The sequence below is a fragment of the Argentina anserina genome, chromosome 6, assembly GCF_933775445.1.
Source record: "Argentina anserina chromosome 6, drPotAnse1.1, whole genome shotgun sequence".
NCBI lineage: Eukaryota > Viridiplantae > Streptophyta > Magnoliopsida > Rosales > Rosaceae > Argentina > Argentina anserina.
Genome location: NC_065877.1, coordinates 11,624,008 through 11,651,105, shown reverse-complemented (window position 1 = coordinate 11,651,105; position 27,098 = coordinate 11,624,008). Strand labels below are relative to the sequence as shown.

The window sequence follows — 27,098 nt, the reverse complement described above, 5'->3', positions numbered from 1 at the left end:
TCCAACTCAGTAAGTGGCACATTCACATCACTTGGAGTGGTACTTCCATTGCAAAATGGCTCAATCGCGTTGCTTTGGTCACATGATTCAGTACCAACATTGTACGAACTGCCCATATGCATCATCCTTATGAACTCATCATCATCCGAAATTGTTGATGGTACATACGACGTCATCTCATATTCTTCCTTCAAGTCCTCAAACAGGGGTCTACTAGACGGGATTATTTTCTAAAGTTTATAACACTTGATCAGACCAAAAAAACTAATAATGAAAAATAGAGATTCTCCTTGTAGTATACTTCATCATATACACAATTTTCAATATTCAGTTCTTGGAGTAGAGATTCTAAGATCAATCAAGTATATAAGTTGATTAAGTGCATAAATTACGCAAATAAGAACAAATGTTCTTGTTTATTTCACAAGTGCATCAAATGATTATATATATGCATGTTACTTACGAGGTAAGAAGGATATGCAATTCGAAAGCAACCAATAACCGAAACCTTATCATCATGTTATACGAATAGAGCAAGCCAACTAGAAGTGGAGTCTTGATTGTTTTTTTTTCCGATCCAAACACAATGATTGTAAAGTATGAGAGCATCAGTTTAAATACAACAACATTCTTTTCAATACATGTATGCAAGCGAATGAATATATATATATATATATATATATATATCAATTTATGCACACATCCTACTTTTTTATATTCATTTGTTACTAAGATCTACGGAGGCTGATCCTTGATTGCAAAACAAACCAAAGGATCGGTATCCAAGTTTATCTTTATGAAAGAGCATACCAATTATTTTCACCAGTATTCGTGAATAACAAGTATGGAAGATGAATCATAACTTGTAAGTAGGCAGGCAAAGCAAAGCAGAGATTTTTAACTATCGCTGGGTTGGTTTCTCACTCCTTTTTTCAACACTGCTTTGTATTGAGAATTGACATAGGTTACTGATCGATTTGTTTATGTATTCGACAATAATGAGTTGGGTTTCTCCTCAATTAACTAGATTACTGAGATCTGGATATTAGGCATAGGCCAGGTGAGAGAAAACCCAATTGTTTAGGGATTATGTATTCTCATCCCAAACTTATTACTCTTATTTCGGAAATTATGATTTACCATTAATTAATTATTAAATTAATTGTCAATTTAAGGTTTAAATTGGTTTTTTTGCCGCCGAGTACAAGATTCTCTATTTTTAGTGCTCTAATTGGTACAAAAGGGGACAAACTTAATGAACAGTACATTGTTTCCCTTGTTTGTATCGGAGAAATGTGTTCCAATATGCCACGGAAGGAAAAAACCGTATCCCTCATTTCACCTCAATATGGGGACGGAAGGGTTAGTATAGTTTCACTATGTACATCAAGATAGCCATGGAAGACAAATACCGACCCCCTCATTTACCTACTAGTAATGTATTCTATGCTTTGAATGACATTTCAACATCATCTAGAAGTTACTTTCTATGTCATTAATTATGAGCCCAACTGTAAAGAACGTGAGATTTTTTTGTTTATATTATATAGAGGTCATACGGAAAAGGAAGTCGATAAAACTAAGGGTTTCGTGTTTTTGTCAGTCTTAGTACCAGAACCAGGTGTTTAATATCTCAATTACAATTTAGATTCACCAATTTTTTTTACTATGGATCCCTTACTTTAATTCTTTATTTATTACATAAGAGGAAAAAGGGGGACGGAGTAATCGTATACAATTTCAACGAAATTTTAATTTTATTTTTTTTATATTTAAATTGGGTACGGACATTGAAAACGTCACTAATCATAAATACATTTTATCATATTTACAAAATGTATGGGGACGGCCGTTGAAGTTCCGATATAAAACTAACCAATAATTGAAAGTTGGGGACGATTATACTTATGTTGTTGTATCCGAAGTCAATAGTAATTAAAATATGGGGACTTGCACACGCGTGTTCGTGGCTAACTCAACAGTAATCACAAATTGGGGACAAAGTTATGATATGTCCGTGCCAAATTAAGGACATTGTCAAAATTTTGAAACAAATTATGCATGTGTTAGTCGGAAAATTGATACTTCTCCACAAATGGAGACAAATTCTGTGTCCATGTCTCTATTTTAGGACGGCAAACTCTCTTTTGTCCCTAACTAGTAGATTTGCCATAGACAAAGATGTTGTCCCCATTGTATATGTACCATTTAGGCGTTTCGCTGGTAGTGGAGAGTATTATTGTTGTTTTTTGTGTTTTTACTGTTCTTTTAATATTACTACTTTTTGAAGTTGGGGGTAAAGAGATTTTATTCATAATTACACTTATTTTGCAGCCCATTCAATTTTTTTTTTGTCTCAGTTTGTTCTAATCGATTTAATTCTCTAATGAACAGTGAATTTACTTTTAATTTCCAGAAGAGGATGGACTCATATTTGTTCTTTGCTATATGGGTTTCAATCTTCTTTTAGTTATTGAATTGAAAGATGATTGGAAAGTGGAAACTAATTGGTTTATGTTTCTCACACACACACACACACTTATATGTATTCTATTCCACTGATTAACATATAAATATTAATTTTTAACTTATAAGGAAATATATAGTCATCATGGTTATATTGTGTCTGAGAAATTCATGGAAATATCTTGTAGTACTTCTGTACATCATGCTAGGACATGATACAGTAATGAGAAAGTTTATGTTAGATGTAATGGTGATGCCTTTTGTTTTTAAGTGTCCATGTCTGATTACCATGCATAATGATGCTCCAGAAGAAGAGGATTGTGAAATCTAAGAAGACTTATTGAAGCCGGTCTTGACTAGAAAATTTAAAGATAGTTACAGCTCTGGGAATTTTTTGCCCATGAGTGCTAATACTCACCAGATTTCGTGTCCAAAAGTAAGAACCAACAGAGGATTAGAATGATTCACACAGCACATGTGCAAGGATACGTCCATAAAACTTTGGTATATATATTTGCCATTTATATCTCCAGTTCTCCACTGAAAATGATTGTATTATATATCCTTCTACTTAACTCCTTAATCCTGCTTCTTTGAACTTATTTATTCTCCGGATACTTATCAACGGACAAATAAAGGTGACGCACTATGTTGGTTATTTCTTTTAGTCTATAACTTAATGTCCTTTAATGTCTGTATTATGGCATTGTGTGAAAACTGAAATGCTGCTTTGGACAAAGCTTATAATTACACCGGTGTAGTTGACAGATAACCGCATTAGACTAAAAGCCAAAAACTAAAAAATATATTTTATCTTTTTTGCTTAGTGAATCAAATGCACTTAAACGTTGGGTTTACATTGAGGACATCCCGGGCACAAATCAGGTTGGGTAATTGTTTATTAATTGTTTGGATTGTAAGGCTTTGTATACATAAACAACTTTAGACGCAACAATATTGGTATATTCTGCATAGTTCTTGCCCATTTCTGATTAATGTGATATCGGTGTTTCTACACTTTAATCAAATGATCAATTGCTTCTCTGTTATATCTTTCAATTTTGGGTATGTGTTTGGATTATAATCCCGCTGCAATCTATCTCCTTGAGGAAAAAGGAAAAGTATATAAGAGGGCCATTTAATCTGTTGCCATTTTTTAATTTGGACATGAATTGTCATTTTGTTTGTTACAGTACGTGACTCTTTTTAGACAAAAGTAGAGGTTTTGACTGCTTTGCAGGGTGGTGGTTTTTTGTTTCCAGTTATAAAGTACATAGAAGACCTTGCTTCTAGAGAAATTGAGAATTTATTTAATATGTGATTCATCAAGTTCTATGATTGTTTCTGATGATCCCTAAATTCCTTTCATCATATATGCTCTTCAAGCATAAAATGGTTCTTTACTGCACTATATTACTACACCAATAACCACATTTACATGCCTATGTTGCATGTATGGCCATGATGGCATGTGTTATGAAACAACTACACTAAATGAAGCTGGTAGTGATGCTCTCATTCCAACTGATCTGGAGTAACTTGCTTAGTATCCTAACCATCACAACTTTGATGTACAGTACTGTTTTGGGTAATCTTTCGCATAAGCTATTAGTTATAAAGACCATTCCTGATTCAACATTTCTGTATGATATATGTACAGCTACTATGACAAACATATATCGTGATGAATAATATCAAATGTGTATATTACAGTTATGCAATTATCAAAGCCAGTTTAACTTCCATGCCAATTTGAGAAACCCGCGGCAAGCACGGGCCTATTACCTAGTCTGAATTATACACATAACAGAGTAGCAAATTGACACTGTTGAAAGTTAGGACTACAAACTGGTTTTGTTCGAGTAAACAACTCAAACGAGTCGTTCTTGGGTTGGATTCTCTGCATCATTTTGGACACAAACAGTGGGATGATAAATAAAAAGCTAATGGAAGTATGGAACAATAGAAAATTCATTCTATATCGTACACTCCACCCACCATGGGCCGGGTAATAATGGCCCAGCTTATACATATCCGGTAAGGGACTAAGGGGATTGCAACCCTAGCAAAAGCTTATAAAACCCCGAGGCTCCGAATATAGACTCCCACAGCATCAGAAACAGTGAGCCGCCGCAAGATGCAGATATTCGTGAAAACCCTAACCGGGAAGACCATCACTCTCGAGGTCGAGAGCAGCGACACCATCGACAATGTCAAGGCCAAGATCCAAGACAAGGAAGGCATTCCCCCTGACCAGCAGCGTCTCATCTTCGCCGGAAAGCAGCTCGAAGACGGCCGCACCTTGGCCGACTACAACATCCAGAAGGGTAGACATCTCTCTCTCCCTCTCTCAACCTTATGAATTTGATTTTGAAACTGATTTGGATTGGTGTCTGTGGCTATTGCAGAGTCGACTCTTCATCTGGTGCTGAGGCTCCGCGGTGGGATCATCGAGCCTTCTTTGATGGCTTTGGCTCGCAAGTACAATCAGGAGAAGATGATTTGCAGAAAGTAAGGCTCTTTTTCTTTAATTAAATCTGTTTTATTTATTCAATACGTTTTTGGTTGAGCTTAGGGACACTTTGTTAGCCTCCTTTGCTGTCATTGTGCAATTGATGTTATACTTGTCCCAATATGGAATTCCATTCTATTAACTTTGTCAGCTAAGCTTGCATTACTAGTTGATTTTCATGAATGAGACATCTTGTTGTGGTTAAAATGTTAGCTTTGGTTACATTGTTTGCGAGATATCGGTAGATGTCGTAACTACTTGCCTATTGACTGTGTTCGATGACTAATTATCGACATACTTTAGTTATATAACTCGACTATGTAGCTGGTGGGACAATTACTTAGCCTCCTTTCATCTCAATTGCTAGTGAGGTTATGCTTGGCCCCATATCAACTTTTTCATTCTATTAACTTTGTCAGCTGGACTTTATTACACACAGTTGATTTTCATGAGTGGAACATCTGGTTTTATTTGTGTAAACTATTAAGACCCAATGAATTTAGTAAGGAACATATATTAATATAGGTGAAATTGTCTGGTTTCATCGTTGTGTTAATGTCATGCTGTCATTCATAGGATTTCTGTGCATTAAATGATGCAATGATGATAAAATAGAAGAGAAAACCCATTGATTGCTTCTGCAACATGAATAATAAATCTATGGTTCGTATTCACTGAGCATCTGTGCAGCTTTTCTTAAGTCTTTTTGTTTCTATGATACCATTTCGAGGGACCTATGGAGGCAGCGTATAAATCAGTGTGCTATCATCCAAGTTTGCCTTCGTATATTATACTGAAAGCAGATCGCTGAATCCCAGTTTCATATTGGGTGATGGTTTTTATTTTTTGATCAACGTTTTCTACATGTAATATTATCTTTTATTCATTACGATTAGAGTTTATGCGAAGGTCCCAGCGGAGGGGAAGCTACTCTTTAATTGAGACCTCTCTAACATTTGAAAGCAAACCTTCGCAGAATCACTTGCCACATCGTACTACTCTCGGAGATTTATCTCTTTTCTGAGTGTCTTGAACCCTTGGCTACAATTTTGAATTCTGAAACCGCAACCTATCAAGATATGTGCGTGCATTTAAATTCCCATGTTCCAATACTCCTTGTTTGTCTTCAATATTCTTTAATTTTCAGTCAATGTCTGTTAGTTCTCTTTGTGTTTGTTGATCTTCAGAGACATAATATAAAATCTGTTGTGGATTTATTACTATTTCTTCTGTTGCATTGTTTTAGCCTGTGCTTTGAATATGTTTTTTTTTCAAAATATGATCCGACAGCTGTCTTCCGAGATGTTGGATCCTATATTGCTTTGGTTTATCTGCAATTTCTTCTCCTGTTACATTTTATAGCTTGTTCTCTGATAATGGTTTTTTTTTTGGTTATGGGATGTGACACTTGTCTTTGTATTTTGTAATTGGACCAGCATCTGTTGCCAACTCCTAATTTTGATTCATGTGGCTTTTCAGATGTTATGCTCGGCTGCACCCAAGGGCTGTCAACTGCAGGAAGAAGAAATGTGGCCACAGCAATCAGGTATATATGTTTTATTGGGTACTGATGTAGAACACTAGAACCTGATTGGAGTTATTGCTATGGCATTGATAGTGGGGGAGTCTTGGGTTTTTGGTTGTTATCGAGTTGTTTAAGGTGGAATGAACATGATATCGAGATCACTGTATGTTACAAAGAAGTTACCGATTCTTTTTTTTTTCTTGCAGTTGAGGCCAAAGAAGAAGATCAAGTAAACTGTGCGACGGTCTAGGCTTGAGTATGAAGTTTATATTTTGGTTAAACTTGTTTCTTTTTTAATTCAGAATGCATTGTGTCCGTGAGTGGAATCTTTGTAGTTTATATTAATCCCTTGTGGGTTTTCTGATTAGTTTTAATGTTTGGTAATATCCTACATCTAACAACCTAAATGAATGTTTATTACATTGAAAGAGACAATGATTTGTATGAATTAATAAAAGTTCGTTAAAAATGTACCAAATGGAAAGAAGCTGCGTCTTAGGTCTTGACTTTTGTTGTTGGATGTGCTAGCACAGTTTATTAGCACTTTATTTTCCCACAGTTGTCTAAGTTTGCATTATAACATCAGATAGCTCGTTTCTGTGTGAATACTGAACAAGAATGGAACTTAAATTTGGTAATTTTATTCAAATTGTGAAATGTGAAGCTTCGATTCATCTTGGTACGACATGCAAAGCAAGTACGGGCACCTCACCTCTCCAAGCTTTAGTTTGGGCGCTCTCAATCATCATCGTCATGAATTTCAAGATTTGCAGCATATTAGTTTGGGTAGTTCTGCACGTTCCAAGAGTTTGAGTTACAAAATGGCAAGTCAGATTCGTAGTGCCGGCCTTGTGGTTACCAAGGCCCTAGATGAAAAATAAAAAATATATTAAAAAATAATTCACGATTATAATTGAATGGAAATTATTATTTCTATGTTAAATTTGTGATTTCAAGAACCAATTATCATAGAAATGGAAAAAATTATGAGAGTAACAAAAATGAAAAAAATAACATATTTAATAATAATTTAGGCTTCTAAAATTGGGTAATTGGATAATATATTAAATTCTTTTAATAAATAATTAATAAATATGTGAAGAAATAATTAATTTTGGATATAATAATTAATTACAATATTACATATCAATTGTTATGGAATTTTATATGCAATTTTTTTAATAAAAAAGCCCCCTTTTTTGGGCCCAAGTATTGGGCCTATCGACTCTTGGTCCAGGGCCAGTGCTGAGTCAGACCAAGACATTACTTTAGCTTTATGAGTAGGGCACTCTACTGATTCCATTTCCTAAACTCGATTATTCATGACATAATGACCTATTCACAAAGTAAATGTGTTTTATTAGCTAAATAGGGCATGTTTATGCACACATAAATTGTAGGTTTGTAGACTTACGCAGGTATATATACGTCAATAGATATAAAATCACATGATTACAATGCATGTCTTTAAGAATTAGCGAACCAATCTTTCCCCAGCCTTAGCTTGGTTGATAATATTTTGCGTGCTAAACATTTTCTGGGTTGGCTTACCAACTGAACTGGAATGCAGGAGCTGGAGTAGTTGTAGCTCGGATAGACATAAACCAATTAGTCTATAATTTGGACTATTTAGGTAAAGTAGTTGGTGACTGGAAACAAGTATGGGTTTAAAGTCAGAGCCCGAGCTTGCTTCATCATTTATAAGTAAGTCATCAATTTGGAGTTGAGCCTAAGAAATTAATTGTTGGCACTATACTTTCCAAATGCCTTTCCCACATTTATGATGAAATTAGTAAGAACTAAGAAGTTTTCTGATACTTTGGCTTACGTTGGAATGTTGAACTATATGATTCTCAGACTCTCAGTTGCAATGGCGGGTCGCCAATAATGCCATATTTCTTGTTTCACATCTTCTTGATTTCTGTCTTCCCACGATGAAATTGTCGTTGTTGTTTGCTTTTGCTTCTTTTATTTTTTTTATCTTTAACTATATTTTCTGGAAACTCAAATTATATTATGTGTGAAATAGTAAAGGAGAAACATATCCCACCGACATCTAATAAGTGGACTGTCGAATAATAATCGAGTTTCTGTACATTCTAAAATCACTAGTCTCCATTCAATTATTTCGAAGTAGACGACACCTCGTACTGAAGATGGTAAAAGGAGACATGGTCTAATTAAGTGAGAGCAATAGAGACGAAGAAGAGGACCACGTAGCTCTTGGCTGATATTGAGTGACTGGAAGACACCAATTGGTTACTCGTCCCTACAGACCTGTGTGCTTGCCGCAGAATCGAATATTTTGATTTTGAAGAGGAATGCACGCACAACAGGTGGCTCCCACATCTCAGCCCATGTGCTGTCGTCTGCCATATCTCTTTCAATTTTATTTTGTTGCCCGTAAGCCATTGGATCTCAATCTAAGGGCTATAAATCAGTTGGAGTAATTTTAAAAAAACTTTTTGATTCTTCCTCTTCCATTTATCACTTCAAAATTATAGAAAAATCTGAATTTTTTTACAAAACCATCTATACATTATATACCTTACAATTGTGTGTCCTTACCTCTCCATCTTCTTCCTCTATCAATAATTTTATTTATGTGTTAATCATACATCCCAATGATATTAGCAAAAGTGGTAGATTGTGTTAAAAAGTAATAAAATAATGCAAAAAGTGTGTTAATAACAGAAAATAGTGTGTTAATAACAATTACTTATTAAGTATTCTTATTATAAGTTTGCTATTTATTCAAAAATAAATAAATAGAATGTGTTATAAGGAAAGTGGAATTGGTTCTACTCATCTCATTGATAATTTCCTTTATATAGGGGTCATGATTACAATAGAAGTAAATTATAATTAAGACTACATAATGTAATTGATTCGTTACATCCATTGACCATAAACGTCATTAACTTATTCTTTTATTCGTCTGACGAATGCACACTAATGGTGTTTTTCATTCAACACTCCCCCTTGTACCGAGTTGAAGATATAATAGTGTATAAGGTATTGCTTTATTAAAAACCTTGCCAAGTAACAAAACCCAATGAGAGAAAATAAAACCTTGGTCGAAGGGAAAAAGAGCACGACACACCTATTACATTTGAGATAAAAATATATGTGCTAGACTCTCCGTGATGTCTGCACCTCCCCCTGATCTTTACATCAATTGTGGGAACTTTGATAACTTTTACATATTTACTTTAAGCCTCACATGTAGATAGTGCTCATCCTTACCATGTAGTTTTCTTTTTTCTGTATAGAGACTAAATAAGCCTAAACTTTTAGGTATTATTGTTGTGTGGGCGGAAAGCTATACAACGAATGAGATGTCAAGTCTTGCATATTGTGTTAAGTGCAATGATGCTTCTTTGCACTTGTATAGATAATCTCATTTGCCAACACTTACTTGTCATCTTTCATTTAGCCAAAGACAGATCTATCTTTAAAGATTTTGACTGATCATGAGAGTTATTGAAGCCTCACTTTTAACTTTTAGAGTGCTTAAAGCCGATTGATGATTAATTATCAATATTATAGTTCTCGAGATCCATTTCGAGTGTGTGTCTTCCCAAAAATCTTTTTCATCGATTTAGGATTTGTAATGACGACATCTTTTTAGTTAATCAAAAGACTATGCAAATCCATATTGAATACGCAATGACATAATTCTTCTGATCCCTATTCCAAAACATGTATTTACTTCGTGCACATTTCAATTCCTTTTGTAGCGTAACATGGTCTACTACCATTTCTTGGGTGAATAAAGTCAGTTCTATGGATTTTGAGGTACTTGAAGTCAGCTCTAGGGAGAGGAGTGATGTTCTCTAAGCACAATAATATCCTTAAAGTTTGTGGCTTTACAGATGCAGACTGGGCTGAAAATATTACAGATCGGAGATCCACATCAGGGTACTTTATCTTTGTTGGGGGTAATGTTGTTACATGGAAGAGTAAGAAACAAAAAGTGGTAGCTCGATCTAGTGTTGAAGCAGAATACAGAGGTATGACTCATGGAGTGTGCGAATTACTATGGCTTAGAAATTTACTACAAGATTTGGGTATTAAGGCTAAGTGTGCTATGCAGCTGTACTGTGACAACAAGGCAGTTATTGATATTTCACAGAATCATGTGCAACATGATTGTACAAAACATGTGGAGGTTGATCGTCACTTTATAAAAGAGAAGTTAGACGCGAAGATCATTAGTTTTCCTTTTGTTCATACAGAAGAGCAACTTGCCGATAGACTCACAAAAAGAGTGTCTAATTATGACTCACTTAGCAAGTTAGGCATGGTTGATATGTATGCGTCAACTTGAGGAGGAGTGTTGGCGTGAATCACGAGAGTGAATTATGAGAGTAATTTATGCTAGTTAGGTTATATATAGAGTTACTCCTTGTATGAATGTATAGAGCAATATAATTCAACTTTTTCCTCCTCACAACGCCGCCGAGTACCTGAGATTTTCCTCGCCGTTGGAGCTGTTTCTAGGGTTCGAATTTGCACCCTTTGCTTCTCCTTGTTGAAGGTGGCTCAAAGTCAGTCAGAGTTGGGATCTTTGTTCCCTATAACACCAAAGGCGGCACACTAGGGTTATAGCTAGTTGAGGCTCTGAAGGAACAACATCATCTTCCTTCGACATTGCCACAACCTCTAGAGGACAAGGGAGGCCTCCATGATTAATCATAGCACAAGTTTTGTGCCGGCCAACTAGACGCTCATACCTATACTCCACACCGTAGACCTCCTTTGGCGAGATGCGGAGACGACGCTCAAGGCGCACTGGAGCATGCAGGGGTAGGGTAACCCTAACCCTAGGAATACCATGACTTAATCCTGACTCATCAATCTGCAACACTGGGTGACCAATGGACCAATCAGTTGTGCAGTTAGAGTTGTAGTAAGCGCCAGCGGCAATCTCCGGGTTTCATCCCAGATCCAAACAAAATCCAGTGGGATTGCCATGATATCAGAGAAGCCATCATAATTGTTGATAAGAATCATGGTTCGCTGATAAGCCCAAGGCCCTCCCTTCTTCACTCGTTTCTTATCTTTCTCAGTCCTGAAAGTAAACAGAAAGCGATAACCTCTCGCCTGCACTTCCACTGGCACATTCAATCTCCACATCGAACGCACGGAGCCACGAAATTGATCGAAAGGTACAACCTTAGTTGTGTTCAGTTTTCCAACTAGGTAAAACCAGAGAGCAATAAATACTCACTTCCTCTTCTTGAGATTGCTCTCGGCAATCTCCTCATCGTTGTTTGAGAGCGAGAGCTTGGAAGCTATGCAAGTAGTCATGGAGGCAACATAGGCTGCCATGGAGAAGGATGGACGGCGCACAAAATGTTTCTCACAAAACCCTAACCCTAAACGCGAGAGCGACTTGGAGAGGGCGAGAGAGAAATGGAGTGGGCGAGATAGAAATATCTGCGGTATTTTTGTTCTGTATATTCTAGGAGCGCATGTGGATGAGGACTGAAGAACAAATTAAAATCGATATAAGGGTTCGAAACTACATACATTTAAATACACACTTGTACACATTCATAGATGTATTTTAACAATGTGATTATTCTATTTTATTTGAAAGGTTCAACAGTGTTTCGTATGATCGGTTTTATTCAATTTTTTGATCCTCCTCCTGGCTACGCCGTAGAGGATTAAGCGACATATATTGACAGGGTACTGGTCGGCCACAACGCACCAGCTAGTGTAGTGTAACTCTTTCGACAATGCCTTTGCCATCTAGGCCTTTGCTGTAAAAGCTTTGAATGAATTCTGGCACAGTGAATCCTCGATAAATGGCTGGTTTCTCAGCTGATAGTAATTCTGGAAATGGCCCAAATTCATCCGAATCTTTCCAACCCCCCACATTACTGAAAATCAACACTGAGATTCTTGGTTCCTTCGATGAATTCGCCAGTACTCGATGCTCAACGCTTTGATACTCCCCGTTTGATATGATCTGCTCGGCAAAGGTATTTAATTACACAGGTTACGTACATGAGCTTTATATATATAAGAGATTTTAGTCATTTTACTCAGCAATTAGAAATACGTAAGGACATAACCGCTATATATATGCAGCTTCTGTTGGGAATTAAAAGAATGAAACCTGTATGAAGTCACCAATATTAATAGTCAATGCCCCAGGCAAGGGCTTGACATCGACCCACACACTTCCATGCTTCACTTGCAACCCTCCGACCTGGTTCTGCAGCAACACCGTCAAACCTGCATCAGTATGAGATTTGATCCCCAGCGTCAGATCTGGTTGCGGACAGTTGGGATAGCAGTGTCCCAAGAATAACCTAGCTTTCATAAAACCCAACTCCTTGAATTTCCCAGCTTCCAAACCAAGCCCCTCTGCCAACAACTCAAATAACGCCTCCGCTAATTTGGTGGCATGGAAGTCCCATGCAATAATCTCCTTACGACACATTTCTGGGATGTCCTCCTCCACCTTCTTCTCCTCTGGTGCCATAAACACCTAATTCACCTCAATAATTAATCTCAAATTGTTATCTTTATCCCATAAGTTTTGAGCGTGCAATACAACACGCTAAAATTTTAACAAAGATATAACCTAAGAGAGGAAATATATGAGAGTATATGTCGTACGTTAGTTAGAAATTTCATGCATCCCTCATTCTCCTTTTTTCCGTTTCTATTTATTATTAAAATCGATCAAAACAGATCCATGAAGAGGCTCGAGTTATGTAAAGTGCTTAATTAACAAGCACGTACATATATAAAAGATTTCTGTACAAAGTTTGTTAAAGAAAGAAGGAAGAAGCTCGAGCCTTTTCGGAACCGACGCGGCGTTGTACCTGAAGCGAATCATGCCAACTGGCTTCCTTACTCCGGTAAAGGTCATTGTTGCTAGTGTACATGACTCCATGGTGCTCTTGGCGTCTATAATGTTTGGCTTTTATTTCGTGCGGTTGTTCATGGAAGGCTCTAATGCTACGGATTGTCTCATCAAGGATTGATTGTGGTATACCGTGGTTGATGACTTGGAAGAATCCCCACGTCGAGGCGGCGTCTTTGGTTTGTCGAATAAGTTTGGGACGGTGGGATGGAGACTTGAGGTTGGCCAAGTCGAGCAAGGGGATTGAGGCAGTGTTGGTGGTAGAGTTCGAGTTATCAGAAGGAAGAGTTTCAGGCGGGTGTACGAAGAAGCGAGGAATGGAAGTGATGCCTGAGTCAGAAAGGCCCTTCACTCCAATCTTTGACTCGTCGAATTCTTTCACTTCCTTCATTCGGTCGTATCCCGAACTTCTATCCATGGCTGCCTTTTTCATGGTACATAATCGTATTATCAAGCTCATGGTACATATATAGAGCAAAATCGTGCATACTTTTGCTGGAGTTTCAACTTTCAAGGCTGGTGAAAGATTATATTTGACGCATGAGTAGTTGTGTAATTCTACAACAATAATTTCCAATTACAGAGTAATAGTCAAGAATGTACGCATGCATGTTGTCTAGCCGAAACTCATAATAGTAGGTATATATCACTATCGTAATGTGTTTTATACTGAAGGGAAGTGCGGATGGAAGTCGCTGAACGTGCATACTGTTAATTGGGTTGTTAACAAAGCAGCTTCAACAAGCTTTTGATAGATTAAGGCGAACAGCTTGTTCTTATCTTGCTTCAACTAATCAACTAATCAACTCCTACTCCATCATTTCTTTGAATCTTTGCACCAAAGATCTTTTGACAAAGTGGCCAAGTTAATAAAAGAAATAATTATGTATGCTTAACCTTCTAGAAAATCATAAAAGTGAAAGAAGTAATCTACTATACATCAATGTATGATATACATTTCAGATCCGACGGTTGACAACGAATATTATTTTTCTAACCCCACTTACTAAACAATATCGACTGTCGGATATATGATGTATAACATACATTGATTATAATTTTCCTTCATATATGGCTCAGTTTATTTGTGGTTAATCAAATTTAACATAAGACTTATGTCCGGTCATGTATGAGACGTTTGGTACGGGGGACTATTGTACCCCATCTTATTTTCTTCTAGAATCCAGCCTTCAGAAGTTGGGCTTATGTTATGTAAGCCTTAACCTATGTTTGGTACCACTAGCACTATAATTAAGACCAACACCATCAACATCACCAAACCTGAAATTGCAGATCTTGCAAAAAACCCATATTACATAGAGAACAAAAGTACTTGAGGAAAGGTGGAATAGAGAGATAGAGATTGATTTTGATGAGTGGACAAAGACAGGGAGGCACCTAGGAAGAAACTATTTTTTTTGTTGAATCAGTCTATTCTTGATCCAAAAAGCTGCAAATCAGTGACCATTTCGGCTTGATCCAACTGCAATCCTCAATGTGCTACCACTCGAAAAAAAAACCCATAAGCCAAGCATCCATATAAACATAATCGAAAGAAACGCAAACGAGAATAACACAAACCCAACCAAACAAACCTCTGCTTCCTGTAATCGGCGCCTTTCATTGACTAAATCTCTTATGACAATTTCAAACTCATTCAGATCCTAATTCCAAACCTGATGGAGATGACTAGTAGAGAATGGAGAAGTCTAGGAGAAGAACATGAGGAAGCAGAGCAGAAAATTGATGGATGGCGAGAGGAAGGCGACGACGACGTGTTCTTGGACTGTTATGACAAGCTTGAGAGCGGCGATGTAGGGTTGAAGGCAACGATTGGTTGACGTCGATAAATTGGGGTAGAATGAGAACGAGGCTTACATAAGGCCATGTTTTTTTGGTGTCATTATCGGAGACCATGTTGGGAGGGTTTTTGGTGTTCCGGAATCCCAAAAAAATAGTCCAAAGTGTTCCCAAACATGAAATAAGTCTTATGTAAGAAAATAAGATAGTCAATCTAAGTATATCCCATGCAACAAACATGCCATGAGATTCTAACATCAACTAAGAGCCATACAATATATTGTTATCTCCTTAGTAGTTACCTAGTTGATGCTTTTTAGGGAATGATATCAACTAGAGTTGTGCATTTGGATTGGGTCCAAACAAAACCGATCTGATCCGTTCAGAGCCAAATAAGGCGGGTTGGGTTGGATTTTTTAGAAATAAATATTTTTTATTTAGGACCCCAACCGATTAAGAAAATTCGGGTACGGGTTGAATCTTATTATAGGAACCGATTACCGATAGATTTATACTAGAATGATGTGAACCGTTATATTATTAGGGTAATTTTTGTGATGGGTTATTTAGAATCAAGCTTGTCATTCCACTTTCACATATCTCTTAGTGCCTTTGATTTCCTTTGAGAGGCTTTGATTAAAAGAACAAAGAATTTTATTAGGGAGTGTCATTTATTTTTACTCTAAAATTGAATGTTGGTTTAATTGTCTAAGACTTATATATTATATTGTGGGATAGTTTGTAATTTGTTTGATTTCTCTTGTTTATTGATAGAATTATATAATTATATATTGCATCAAATGCTTGAATGTATTATGAAGATTAGGGGTGTAAACGAGCGGAGCCGAGTCGAATAGTAGGTTGTTTATGTTTGGCTCGTTTTCATTCAATCGAGCTCGAGCCAGGCTGACATTTCATTTTTGCCATTCATGTTCAAGCTCGAGCTGAGTTCGGCTCAACTCATTTTATTAGACGAGCTCAAATTCGCCTCGAGTCGATTTGAATCATATGAAACTAAATTTTAAAATTAAGAAATTAAAAAAAATCAAAATTGGATGTCATAGCATTATAAAAAATCTCTTTTATTTGTAATAAACTAAAAATAACAAATCAAACTCGTTATATAACTTAAAGTTCTTAACTAATTATTCTAGAAAGAATACTTTCAGCTCATTCTAATTTTTTTAAAATTATTTCTTATATAAAAATTATACTTTAGATATACTATAAAAGTTAATAAGTCAAACTTAATAAATGAGCTGAGCTTTTAATGAGTCCGAGCTAGCTCACGAGCTAAACAAGTCGAATGAGCCAAATAGTTATTGTTGAAGCTCGGCTCATTTTCAAGGTTGGGCTTAATAATGAGTTCAAGCTCGGCTCATTTAACCTTTTACGCTCAAGCCGAACGGGCTAAAAGCGAGCCAAACACGAGTCGAACACGAATGACTTAAGCCTACTTACAGCCATAATGGAGATTAAAATGTTACATATTTATTCTAGAACCTATTAGAACCGAGAACCGAACCAATTTATTTCAGACCTGGATCCGCTCAGGTTCTATCTTGAAAAATACAAAACCCGATTGAACTGAATAATTAACATGGGTTGGATCTTGAATCCATCTAAAAATAATTAATTAAGACCCGAACATAACCCTAATATCAACGGAATAGCCGATATAAATCATATAGTAAGACGAACGATCATGTTAAATTGTCAAGGGCTCACCACCAACTAGAAAATTTCACCATATAGTGGAATCTTAATTAGAGTGTGTTAAATTCCACCACCACATGCACATTATAATCTTCTTCTTCTTCTTCTTCTTCTTTTTCCTTTTTTTGGAGAAGAGCACATTATAATCAATTGGATCGTTAGGACAGTAAAAAATGTCACGAGTGGACGGCCCATGATCGATCCTAGAACACACAAATCATATAAGATTTCACAAACTTGAAAACCCTATCAATGTAGTAAGAGTAAGCACGGGTTTTATCGTTCATAACCGAGGACTAAGGATGCTCCAACATACTAACCTACGATCATTCACTATACAACATATAGGTGATTTACAATTTGGTTTTGATCTACAACTAACGTTCACACACAAGCTCATAATAAAGATGGATAGATAAGAAAGATGCAATTACAATTTATATGCTCATGTTGATTCTAGTTTACTTATAACATGTTTGGAAGACATGTGCATAAAATCATATTCGGTCAAAATAAAGAGTGTAATCCCGGTTAGGGAGCACTCGATTATTTCTTCACTTCTATATGTAAAGAAACCTATTTCCCTGACCAGAATCTCATATCAATCACATAAAGTACTTTGAAGTTGGACCAAATAGCAGAGAACTCAATCTCTTACTTCTGAACTAATGCCTGATATCAAAACCACTTTCGTGTTATCCTAATACTAGCTACAATACTCACCAAATCAATACATAAAGATAAATCTTCAATACGTAAAGATAAATCTTCCTTAGAAACTTTCAGTCATATATGCATATGCCATGTTACAAATCAAGAATCCTAAAACCTAAACATATAAAAATCGTGAAGCGTGCATCATCGTACTTCATTCTAATATGAAATCAAACAACCAAATAACAAACTCTGAAAAGAAATCCATTCTATAAAACCAAAAGAATTCGACAAAAGCAATGAACACGAGATTACAACTTTGTAATTGAACACAAGAACAAAGAGGTGAAATCGAGGGTGATGATGATGGTGGCCTTTTCTTGATCTCCAAGGGTTGTACGCACAACTAGAGCAAATGGAAGGAGGGCGTGTGAGCTTGGTGTTTTTGAAAGTTGTGATGCAAGACTCATCCCTCTTGCCTCCTATATACAGTATAGGGGACGACAAGCAAAGATTACACCTTCTCCACATTGCTTCAACTAATCACAAGATAGTAGAATCCAAATCTAACAGGAAAAACACCTTCTTTATGTGTCATATCTTTATCACTTTCCTTCTACGAATTGATTCACTTATTATGCAATTAGAACTCCTTATATGACTTAGATTTCAGCTTCCTTTTATTCCTTTGCCGAGCCCTCATCGAAATCCTAGCATGGTTTGAGCTTTATCCATCAATTTATGCATTGATAGCTCTTGTGCAAGTCATGTGATCTTCTAAAATCATCTCATATTCAATCTATAACAAATATGACGCAAGAGAGCCACTACTACAAATATGCCATTTAATGACACTAATTTTATGACATTTGCTCTAAACGTCATAAAAATGACATTTCAATGACTTTTTTATGAATTGTCATTGATCTTAATATGGGCTTAGTTTTATGATAGTTTGGAAAACGTCATTGTTGTTCTCAGTCGTTCTATGACGTTTTCCCAATGTCATAAATGTAATGACGGTTTTTTCTCGTCATGATAAATATTTTCATGACTATTTTTAAACGCCATGATAAAAATATATTATAATGTTTTCTAATCGTCATGAAAAATCTTTCCATGACATTTTAAAATAGTCATATAATATTGCAATGGACTATGACATTTCATTCGTCATAAACTTGTTTTGGCCTAAAATTAAAAGACTCGCGCTTTTAATAATATTTTAACTATGTTGTGTTAATTCTCGCAAAAATGAGGCAAAAGCAATAAAACCTTTTTTTTTTTGTTAATGGATAATTCAATAAAAAAGGGCAAAGACCCAACAGAGACTGAGAAGAACCTCAAGTCTGAATACAAACAAAACCCATCTGCTTAAATCTCCACTCATAAAGAGGGAGGGAGAAGAACAACCTGGGCGCAAAAGAGGGAGGAGACAAATCCTCCAAATCAGGCATTATGAGGACATGGGAAACCGTCACTTCTAAGTACAAGAGTAAGAGATGGTGGGGGAGTCTCCGACCAAGTACGGAGACCCAACGTCTGTTGACCAAGCTTTGCAGCTTCATGAGCGGCTCTATTGGCCGATCTGGGTATCCATTCCCATCCAACCCAATCAAAGGCACTACTCCTCCTTCTGATCTCCTTAATGATCAGGTTAGTTCTCCTGTAACAATTTGCCAATGGCCATTTAATACCACAAAAACTCTAGCCTCCAGAAGACTAGACCAACCCTAAGAGGCCCGGTAACCTTTTTTTGCATGAGCAAAGGAACACTTAGGGAAATACCGAGCCTTCATCACCTTAGCCCAAAGAGACTTTGGATATGTAATAAGCCTCCAAGCTTGCTTAGCCACTAGAGCAAGATTAAACTGATGTAAGTCTCTAAACCCCATGCCTCCTTCCTCTTTCGGTAGACACAAAAAACTCCAGCTCTTCCAATGTATCTTGTTACTCTGCTCATTAGCCCCCACCAGAAATTCCCCATAATCGAGTTTAAATTATCACAAATACTAACAGGGAATCTAAAACAAGACATAGGGAAAGTTGGAATAGCAAGAGCCACAGACTTGAGAAGAATTTCCTTTCCAGCTTGAGACAAATATTTCTGTTTCCAACCTTCCACCTTACCCATAAATCTGTCTTTGATATATGTTAAAGCTCCATTCTTAGATCTACCCCAAAAGGTAGGTAATCCAAGGTAACAACCTGGCTTGTCAGTACCACCAATCCCCATTAACAAACACATAAGTCTCTGCAACTGAGTGGGAGTATTAGGAGAGAAGTAGATACTAGACTTTTCAGTACTAATCATTTGCCCGGAAGCCAAACAATAATCTTTAAACACAGTAGAGACCCGAGAACAATTCAATAAAGTTGCCTTCATGAAAAATAGTGAATCATCCGCAAAAAACAAGTGAGATAAGGGAGGGCAAGAAGGAGCCAATTTAACTCCACTTATTTTCTTCATAGCAACTTCCTTAGTAAGCCTTAAAGACAGTACCTCACTAACAAGCAGGAATAAATATGGGGACAGTGGGTCTCCTTGCCGTAGCCCACGTGTAGGAGTAAAAAAGCCACCAGGAGTACCATTAAGGACAATTGAGAAAGAACCTCTGGTCACACAAGCCATAACCAACTTTGTCCATTCCGTACAAAAACCAAAACGAACAAGTACCATCTCAAGAAAATCTCATTCAACACGATCATAGGCCTTATTCATATCCAATTTCAACCCAAACTCATGTCTTTCCCCCGTGCGTTTCAACCGTAAATAATGGAACCCCTCATGAGCCAGGAGAATATTATCTTGTATAAGTCTCTGTGAAACAAAAGCATTTTGGTTTGGAGAAATAATTAGAGGAAGAATAGGCTTTAATCTGTTGGCCAGTAGCTTGGACAAAATCTTGTAAGAGTTATTACAGAGGCTAATTGGATGAAAATGGGTAGTTCTCTCCGGGTTAGGAATCTTAGGGATAAGAACAATATGAGTTTGATTAATTCCCTGTAGACAAATTCTTCCTCTAACAAAATCCCTGGCAGTAGTGGCAACAATCTCATTCACAATATCCCAATACTTGTGATAAAACAAACCAGGAAAACCATCTGGCCCTGGTGCCTTCAAAGCACCTAATTGGAAGGTAGCAACCTTTACCTCTTCCAATGAAAAAGGCTTAAGTAATACATCATTCATCTCAGGAATGATACTCTGACTCAACCCACAAAGAGACTCCCCCCAATCACGAGGTCCAGTGGAAGTAAAGATCTTCTTGAATTGTGACTCAAACTCCAACCGAATATTAGACTCCCCAACAACCCATACCTCCAAATCATTTTGTATCTTCAATATCTGATTTCTTTGTCTTCGATGAAGTGTAGATAAGTGAAAAAACCGAGTATTTGAGTCCCCAGTAGTCAGCCATTTGACACGAGAGCGTTGATGCCAATAGCTCTCTTCTCTCGTCCACAGAGCCCCTAATTTCTCAGTAATACCAACCTGAAAACCAGAAGTATCAAAAGGATCGGTAGTTTGTAGCTCATCAAGTTGGGCCAGACAAGAATGGATCTCCTCCTTGGTAAAATTTGGAAAATGGGCCTTGCTCCAGTTCCGTAAGTGCTTACGACATAAGAATAAGTTAGCAGTCTATTGATAGATGCCCGATGAGCTAGTGATGGGCTTCCAGGACTGGAAAATAATGGACCTGGGCTCCTCCTCCTCAGCCCAAGCTGCCTCAAACTTGAAAGTAGACCGCCTTTTACCAATAACCAGCTCGGCAGACAGTAGAATTGGATTATGGTCAGACCCAATTCTTGCTAAATGAGTCAGGCATGAACTAGGCCAGTCTATTATCCATTTATCGTTTGTAAGGCAACGATCTAATCTCTCCTGTAAGACCACAATCTCACCCTCCTTCCGAGACCAAGTAAAGCGACTCCCTTTGTATCCAATATCCAGTAGAGAATTACTTAAGATGAAATCACTAAGAAAAGTGTGTCTACCCGGTACCCAATTGGAGCCTCCTTCTCGTTCAAAGGAATAAACGATCTCATTCATATCCCCAATTACAACCCATGCAGTATCCTCGTCATGACCCATATCCTTCCAATCAGCCCAAAACTCATCCTTACCCTTCACATAAGGAGGTCCATAGAGCCATGAAATCTTCACAGTACTAGTGTAGCCAGGGAAAGTCACCTTAGTGTCAATAAAATGCTTCGAGTGTCCAATTACAACAACTTTATAATTAGAAAGCTACCATAGAGAAAGATCTCCGGCTGTACCAATTGGAGACACCAAGAAAAACTCATTATATCCTAATCCACTCCTAACTGAATGCACATAATCATCCTTATTATGAGTCTCCGATAGAAAGATGATACCCGGTTTATACGTACCAACGATTTTTCGGAGAGCCTGAACTGTCAAGTCCTGTTTCAATCCTTGATAGTTCCATGAGAGTAGATTCATTGACTCCTTGCGGCTGTTGTTGGCCAGCTGCCACGGCCATGAGGGTCAGTTACCTCCCTCATACCTTATGTGCTTCCACTAGAAGTGTTATTCTCAATCATTGAACCAACTCACATCCTAGAAACAGATCTACTGCTCCTTACTCCACCACCACGCTTACCTCTTCCCCTACCTCTATTCGAGGATAGGCGTAGGCCTGGGGAATTATAATTTCTGACCCTCTTGGGTTTCACCTCACCCATATCATTATGGTACAGCTTTGCTTTTCTTTTTCTACCAGAAGATCGGAGCAACCCTTTTTCCTCAATCACCTCGGTCTCAGTAATCTTCTCAGTTGGTGCAGATAACTCCTCAATATGAGCTATTTATGGAGGAGCAGGCTCTGGCCCATAAACAGCTAACTCAAGCCCAAAATCCAACTCCGTTGCCTTTGGGTAAAAAGGATTACTACAAAAATATTTAGTTCGGGTCTCAAAGGCCCATGGAGGAATGACCTCTGGGTCGGCCCAATTCCCATTATGGAGCTTAATACCATTGAAAAGCACGTGTGAGACTGCCATTCCTATAGAGGGCCCCATGGACATTAGGGTCAGACCAATCTAAGTACCACGTTGGGGAAGGGTAGGCTTAGGAACCACAATCGTAGTGACACGTCCCTCCCCCCTTTTCTGATTTGAACGAATGGAGCCATCCTTGTCAGGTGTTGAAGAGTGTGCCACCTCACTCATGTTACCGGGAACACTTTCCCACATCTGACGATCACAAGCCCGTTCGCGAGATATATCCTCTTTCCGGCGAAAAATGCCAGTTCGAGGAACATATGGGTACTCAATAGGAAAGGAGGTCTGCGGCTTATCCGGGAGCTCAGCAATAAGATTAGAATTATAAACCACCCCCAGCTTCAAAATAAGTGGATGGACAGTATAATTACGCCCCATCTTTTGGTGACCAAGCCTACCACAATTAAAGCAGAATTTCTTTAGTTTTTCATACCTGAGGGAGATCTTTGCCAGAGGTAAGTACCGTCGAGGGAAGTTGACATAAGTTGCCAAAGGACGAGTAGCATTAAAATCCACTCTGATCCTCAAATAACCCCTGTTGCCAACAATATCAGGATTCTCAACATCCATCACAGAACCAATCATGTTACCAAGCTTTCTGCCATTAACCACTTTCATCATATCCGGCGGTATACCGTGAGCTTGGATCCAGTACGTGGCTCTCATAGTTTCCATCTTTTCCAACGATAGTGATCGAGGCCAGTGATGAACAGAGAAGCATTGTCCACGAACATCCCATGGACCATCATCCAGGAGCTTGGTAGCCAACTTCTCAGATCCCACAGTGATTGAGTACGTGTTCTTCTTGACCCCGAATGATCCTGATCTGGCCAAGAGTCTTCCACATACCCACTAGAGTAGCCTTGGTACTATTTAAGCTTGGCTCCTCATCAGTTATTAAGGAACCCAGCAGACAGATACCTTCGGTCAGATCCAGAAAGTCAGCACTCTCCTCAAAACTACAAGATATTGCTTCAATGATACCATCATTCTCATAAGAACCATCCTCCTCAAAACGGGAGCCTGAAGCCATATAGACTTAACAATCAGAGAGACAAGCTCTGAAATCCTCAAACAAGAGTAGGAAAGGCAAAGAAGAATAAAGACAAACTCGGGGAAGCTAATAAACCAATAACAATAACTCACAACAGCAATTAATAAAACCCTTTCTCTGTAATCGTCTTTCCCCAAATTCGGCGTCATCTCCTCCGGCGACTCCAACATCCCAGACGACAGCTCCGATAAACCCATCTCCGTCACCAAAATCCTCACCTCTTCCTCCATCGGAAAACCCATCTCCGTCACCAAAATCCTCACCTCTTCCTCCATCGGAAAACCCATCTCCGTCACCAAAATCCCACCCCTTCATCCACCGGAAAACCCATCTCCGTCACCAAAATCCCACCCCTTCCTCCACCGGAAAATCCATCTCCGTCACCTATAGCAGGGTAATGTCTGAGACCCATCTTCTTATATTTCTCGACTTGTCGATCTTATGATGTTGTTGTGAATTACAGTATTGAATGCCTTTTTTTGCCAATTATTTTCGAGTCTGTATCCCTCAATGTTTAGTAGTTGATATCATATTGCAGAAGAGTTCCTTATGTAGCATTTAGTCCTGATAGTTTTGATTGGGGGTAAGATTAAGAGAAAGTAGCACTCAACATCACACGTGAGGCACCACTAGACTTGGACTAAGAGTTATTCTGCAATTATAACCAATGTTGCAGAGTTGCTGAAGGTTCGCATCTTTTCTGCAATTCTAATTTTTATGCGTATAAATCTGGTTTAGTTCGTCATAGGTGAGTTTGAGTCTGTAATGTTTAAAATTGGATTTGGGGAAACTCATGGAGGTGCTTTAATTTACTGATGTGATTCGGTGTGTTGTAGGCAAGATTTTATTTACAGGGAAAGGCTATGAATAAGTGGTCTAAGCTTCATTTGTCTTGCAATCTTGGGGTTAGTGTTGTTAGTATATCACAATCACCTCTGATTTGGGGACAATATGTATATTCAAACTTCTAATTCACTATTCCTATCTTGACAGAGCTAACAGACGATTTTGGGCCTTCAAATCACTGAGTTCCTCTCCATTTTGCTTTAACATCATAAGTTGCTCTTTCTTTTGGTAATGCAATCTTCCATCTTCCTATATTTCCGTTCTTTGTGTTCAAAGATGTTGGGATGCACTTTTGATTATTAGATAGATATGGTAACTCAACTAGGTAGGTAGAACTGATTTACATTTGAGCTCACATAATGCACATCAAGTGTTTGACATAATGCTTCAATGACATACCAAACTGAACCAGTGGGCTATTCTATGTTTAACGAAAAACCTATCCTTCTTGTTTCACTCTCAGTTGTTACCAGCTGAAAGTAGAAAGATCAAGGATCATTTTAGTTTTGGTTTCATGCAAAACAGAGTTGATTTAAGAAACTTGTGTTATATTAAACCTTGTACTGTGTTTCAGCAATTCTGCAGATTCTGCAATTTCAGTGACTTTGGTTTTGTGTTTAACCATTCATTTGAATTCCAAATGACTTGAAATTTTGAGAGATTGTAGCTTTGCATGTCTATTTCCATTATGGAGATATTCACTTAAAATATTGAAATGTCAATTTCTGGTGAATTTTCTTCTCTTGGTACCTGTTTTCTCGAAATTTCTCGAACATGACAGCTCCTTTGAATAAAAACTGATTTGAGAATTTTTACATCCTTTCTCAATCTTCAATCATCACCAAGTTAACATGCGAAAGATTCTTTAATCTCTACTCTTGGTTCAAAGAAACAGAAAAGGTCCATTCATGCAAAGCATTGTTCCTTGTGTTTTGACTAATGCATTCTATTCAGTGTCTTCATTTTGGAATAAGCCCACACATGGAGACCTAGCTGATAGGAGCACAAAGTGTGACGTTCTTAATGTGATTATGTCATATTCTTACTCTTTGTTACCTCTTATTTAGTATGTTTTAGTTTCTTTTGTATGAAAAAGTGTCTAGGTAGAGCTTATATCAATTATGAATGAATTGATGATGAAATCGTGCTAAGTGTTAATAATCCTTGTTGAGATATGATTCCTTGTTCGAGTAGGATTCATCCTTTCGTATTTTTTTGTTTCTAACATACTTATTCTTATTAGGAAATACAAATCCATGTTAGAGAAGGAAAGCAATCCTAGTTCCACAAGGAAAGAGAAGAAGATACACTTAAAAGCCCAATCCATGTAAGAATGAAAATGCTGTCATGATTTGTAGTCCAACTTCGATAGGCTCCCCTGGATAGCTCCGTTCGAGTTAGAAGACGTACCTTATATGGATAAAAAGGATTTTGAGTCTAGTTTCTGTAGGATTTAGAATCAAATCTATATCGTATTCCTACAGGGAGATATGACCGAATCATTGATCGGAGGTCTAGTGAACTCGACGGAATTATCTCAGCCATTGATTTGCTTTTGATCCAAGGGCTATGAGGGAAACTTGGGACTTTGTTCCTCCTGCATATAGAGCACAAATATGAATCAGAATCTCCATAAATCCCTGCACCAAAGAATGTCAAAGAAGGCATGCAGCAAATTAAATGAGAAGAGGCAAGAAAGTCAAAGAAGGCATGCAGCAAATTTAATGAGGAGAGGTAAGAAAAATCAAACATAGCTGCAACAATTAAGACTTTTGCTGCCTTCCTAATTCAAAGGAAGAATTTTGTGCAAAATAAATCAGCATTAAAGGAGGAAGAAGATATGCAATTAATGCAAAAGATATGCAATCCTTATAGAAATCAGAATTCTGGCACTGCAGATCATCTAACTTTGACGAGCTCCCCTGGATAGCTCAGAATGCTTGAGAAAGTGCATGATATATGGATGAAAAGCCACGGAAGTCTAGTTGAAATTGCCAGTTGGAATCATCTCAATATCTATTTTTTAGAGAAAGTTATGGCCACAACAAGGGACAAAGGTCAGATCTGCCGAATTTAGGAAACCTCAACCAATTTGGTTTCAACTTTGTGGACTTTGTGGCCATCCTCCCTTGGGTTTCTTCCTCTATATATAGCACCTCAATTCCACATAAAAACATCATCAACCTTGCTCACAAGACTTGCCAAAGCTCTGCCTTAAACACTACTCATCATCCTCAAAGCCATTCAAGGCGAAAACACCATTTTCCATTCATTCCATTCGATCCAAAGCGCTACGCCTAGGATTGCCATTCAAGTTGAAGCCGTGCTGCCTTGTTTTGATACCGCTAAGGAGATTTACAAAGTGTAACTCGTTACTTCTTCACTTATGTTTTCCGTTTGGATTCTTTATGTGATGTTGTGTTTATGTTTTTGGCTAGTTCCGAATTTGTGGAATACTCTTATGTAGTTTACGATTTTGCAAGATGTTATAAAGTAGTTATGATTTTGTTTTCTATGATTTCTATGTAGATGTCGTGAGTTTATAATTCAATGATTTAATGATTCTCTTTCTTGTGTGTTAACTATATGTGATTCAAGGCGCTAAGTTAGT

General features: G+C 37.5%; 4 protein-coding genes, 1 long non-coding RNA gene and 1 other non-coding gene across 6 annotated transcripts; 3 read left to right on the top strand and 3 right to left on the bottom strand.

The window, feature by feature from the left end:
- Nucleotides 1-4,561: 4,561 nt before the first annotated feature.
- Nucleotides 4,562-6,870, top strand: LOC126798029 (ubiquitin-60S ribosomal protein L40). Its single transcript, XM_050524846.1, has 4 exons — nt 4,562-4,793; nt 4,875-4,977; nt 6,458-6,524; nt 6,710-6,870. Exons 1-4 carry the CDS (start codon nt 4,604-4,606, stop codon nt 6,734-6,736), a joined length of 387 nt encoding a protein of 128 aa, XP_050380803.1. The 5' UTR covers nt 4,562-4,603; the 3' UTR covers nt 6,737-6,870.
- LOC126801316 (small nucleolar RNA snoR145) lies at nt 5,880-6,029 on the top strand. The gene has a single exon (XR_007672810.1). It is a non-coding gene; the product is annotated as a small nucleolar RNA snoR145 (small nucleolar RNA).
- Nucleotides 6,871-12,151: 5,281 nt separating the features above from the next.
- LOC126799666 (1-aminocyclopropane-1-carboxylate oxidase homolog 4-like) lies at nt 12,152-13,807 on the bottom strand. Its single transcript, XM_050526912.1, has 3 exons — nt 13,349-13,807; nt 12,634-13,008; nt 12,152-12,483 (listed from the first exon to the last, which is right to left on the bottom strand). Exons 1-3 carry the CDS (start codon nt 13,805-13,807, stop codon nt 12,226-12,228), a joined length of 1,092 nt encoding a protein of 363 aa, XP_050382869.1. The 3' UTR covers nt 12,152-12,225.
- Nucleotides 13,808-19,008: 5,201 nt separating this feature from the next.
- Nucleotides 19,009-20,191, bottom strand: LOC126796882 (uncharacterized). Its single transcript, XM_050523596.1, has 2 exons — nt 19,596-20,191; nt 19,009-19,225 (listed from the first exon to the last, which is right to left on the bottom strand). The coding sequence occupies exons 1-2, from the start codon at nt 20,189-20,191 to the stop codon at nt 19,009-19,011; spliced, it is 813 nt and encodes a 270-aa protein (XP_050379553.1).
- Nucleotides 20,192-20,251: 60 nt separating this feature from the next.
- LOC126796881 (uncharacterized) lies at nt 20,252-23,916 on the bottom strand. The gene is made up of 7 exons (XM_050523595.1): nt 23,724-23,916; nt 23,509-23,610; nt 22,635-23,408; nt 22,246-22,388; nt 21,816-22,054; nt 21,261-21,731; nt 20,252-21,158 (listed from the first exon to the last, which is right to left on the bottom strand). Exons 1-7 carry the CDS (start codon nt 23,914-23,916, stop codon nt 20,252-20,254), a joined length of 2,829 nt encoding a protein of 942 aa, XP_050379552.1.
- LOC126800572 (uncharacterized) lies at nt 23,917-25,865 on the top strand. Its single transcript, XR_007672723.1, has 3 exons — nt 23,917-24,035; nt 24,635-24,715; nt 25,731-25,865. It is a non-coding gene; the product is annotated as an uncharacterized LOC126800572 (long non-coding RNA).
- Nucleotides 25,866-27,098: the final 1,233 nt, after the last annotated feature.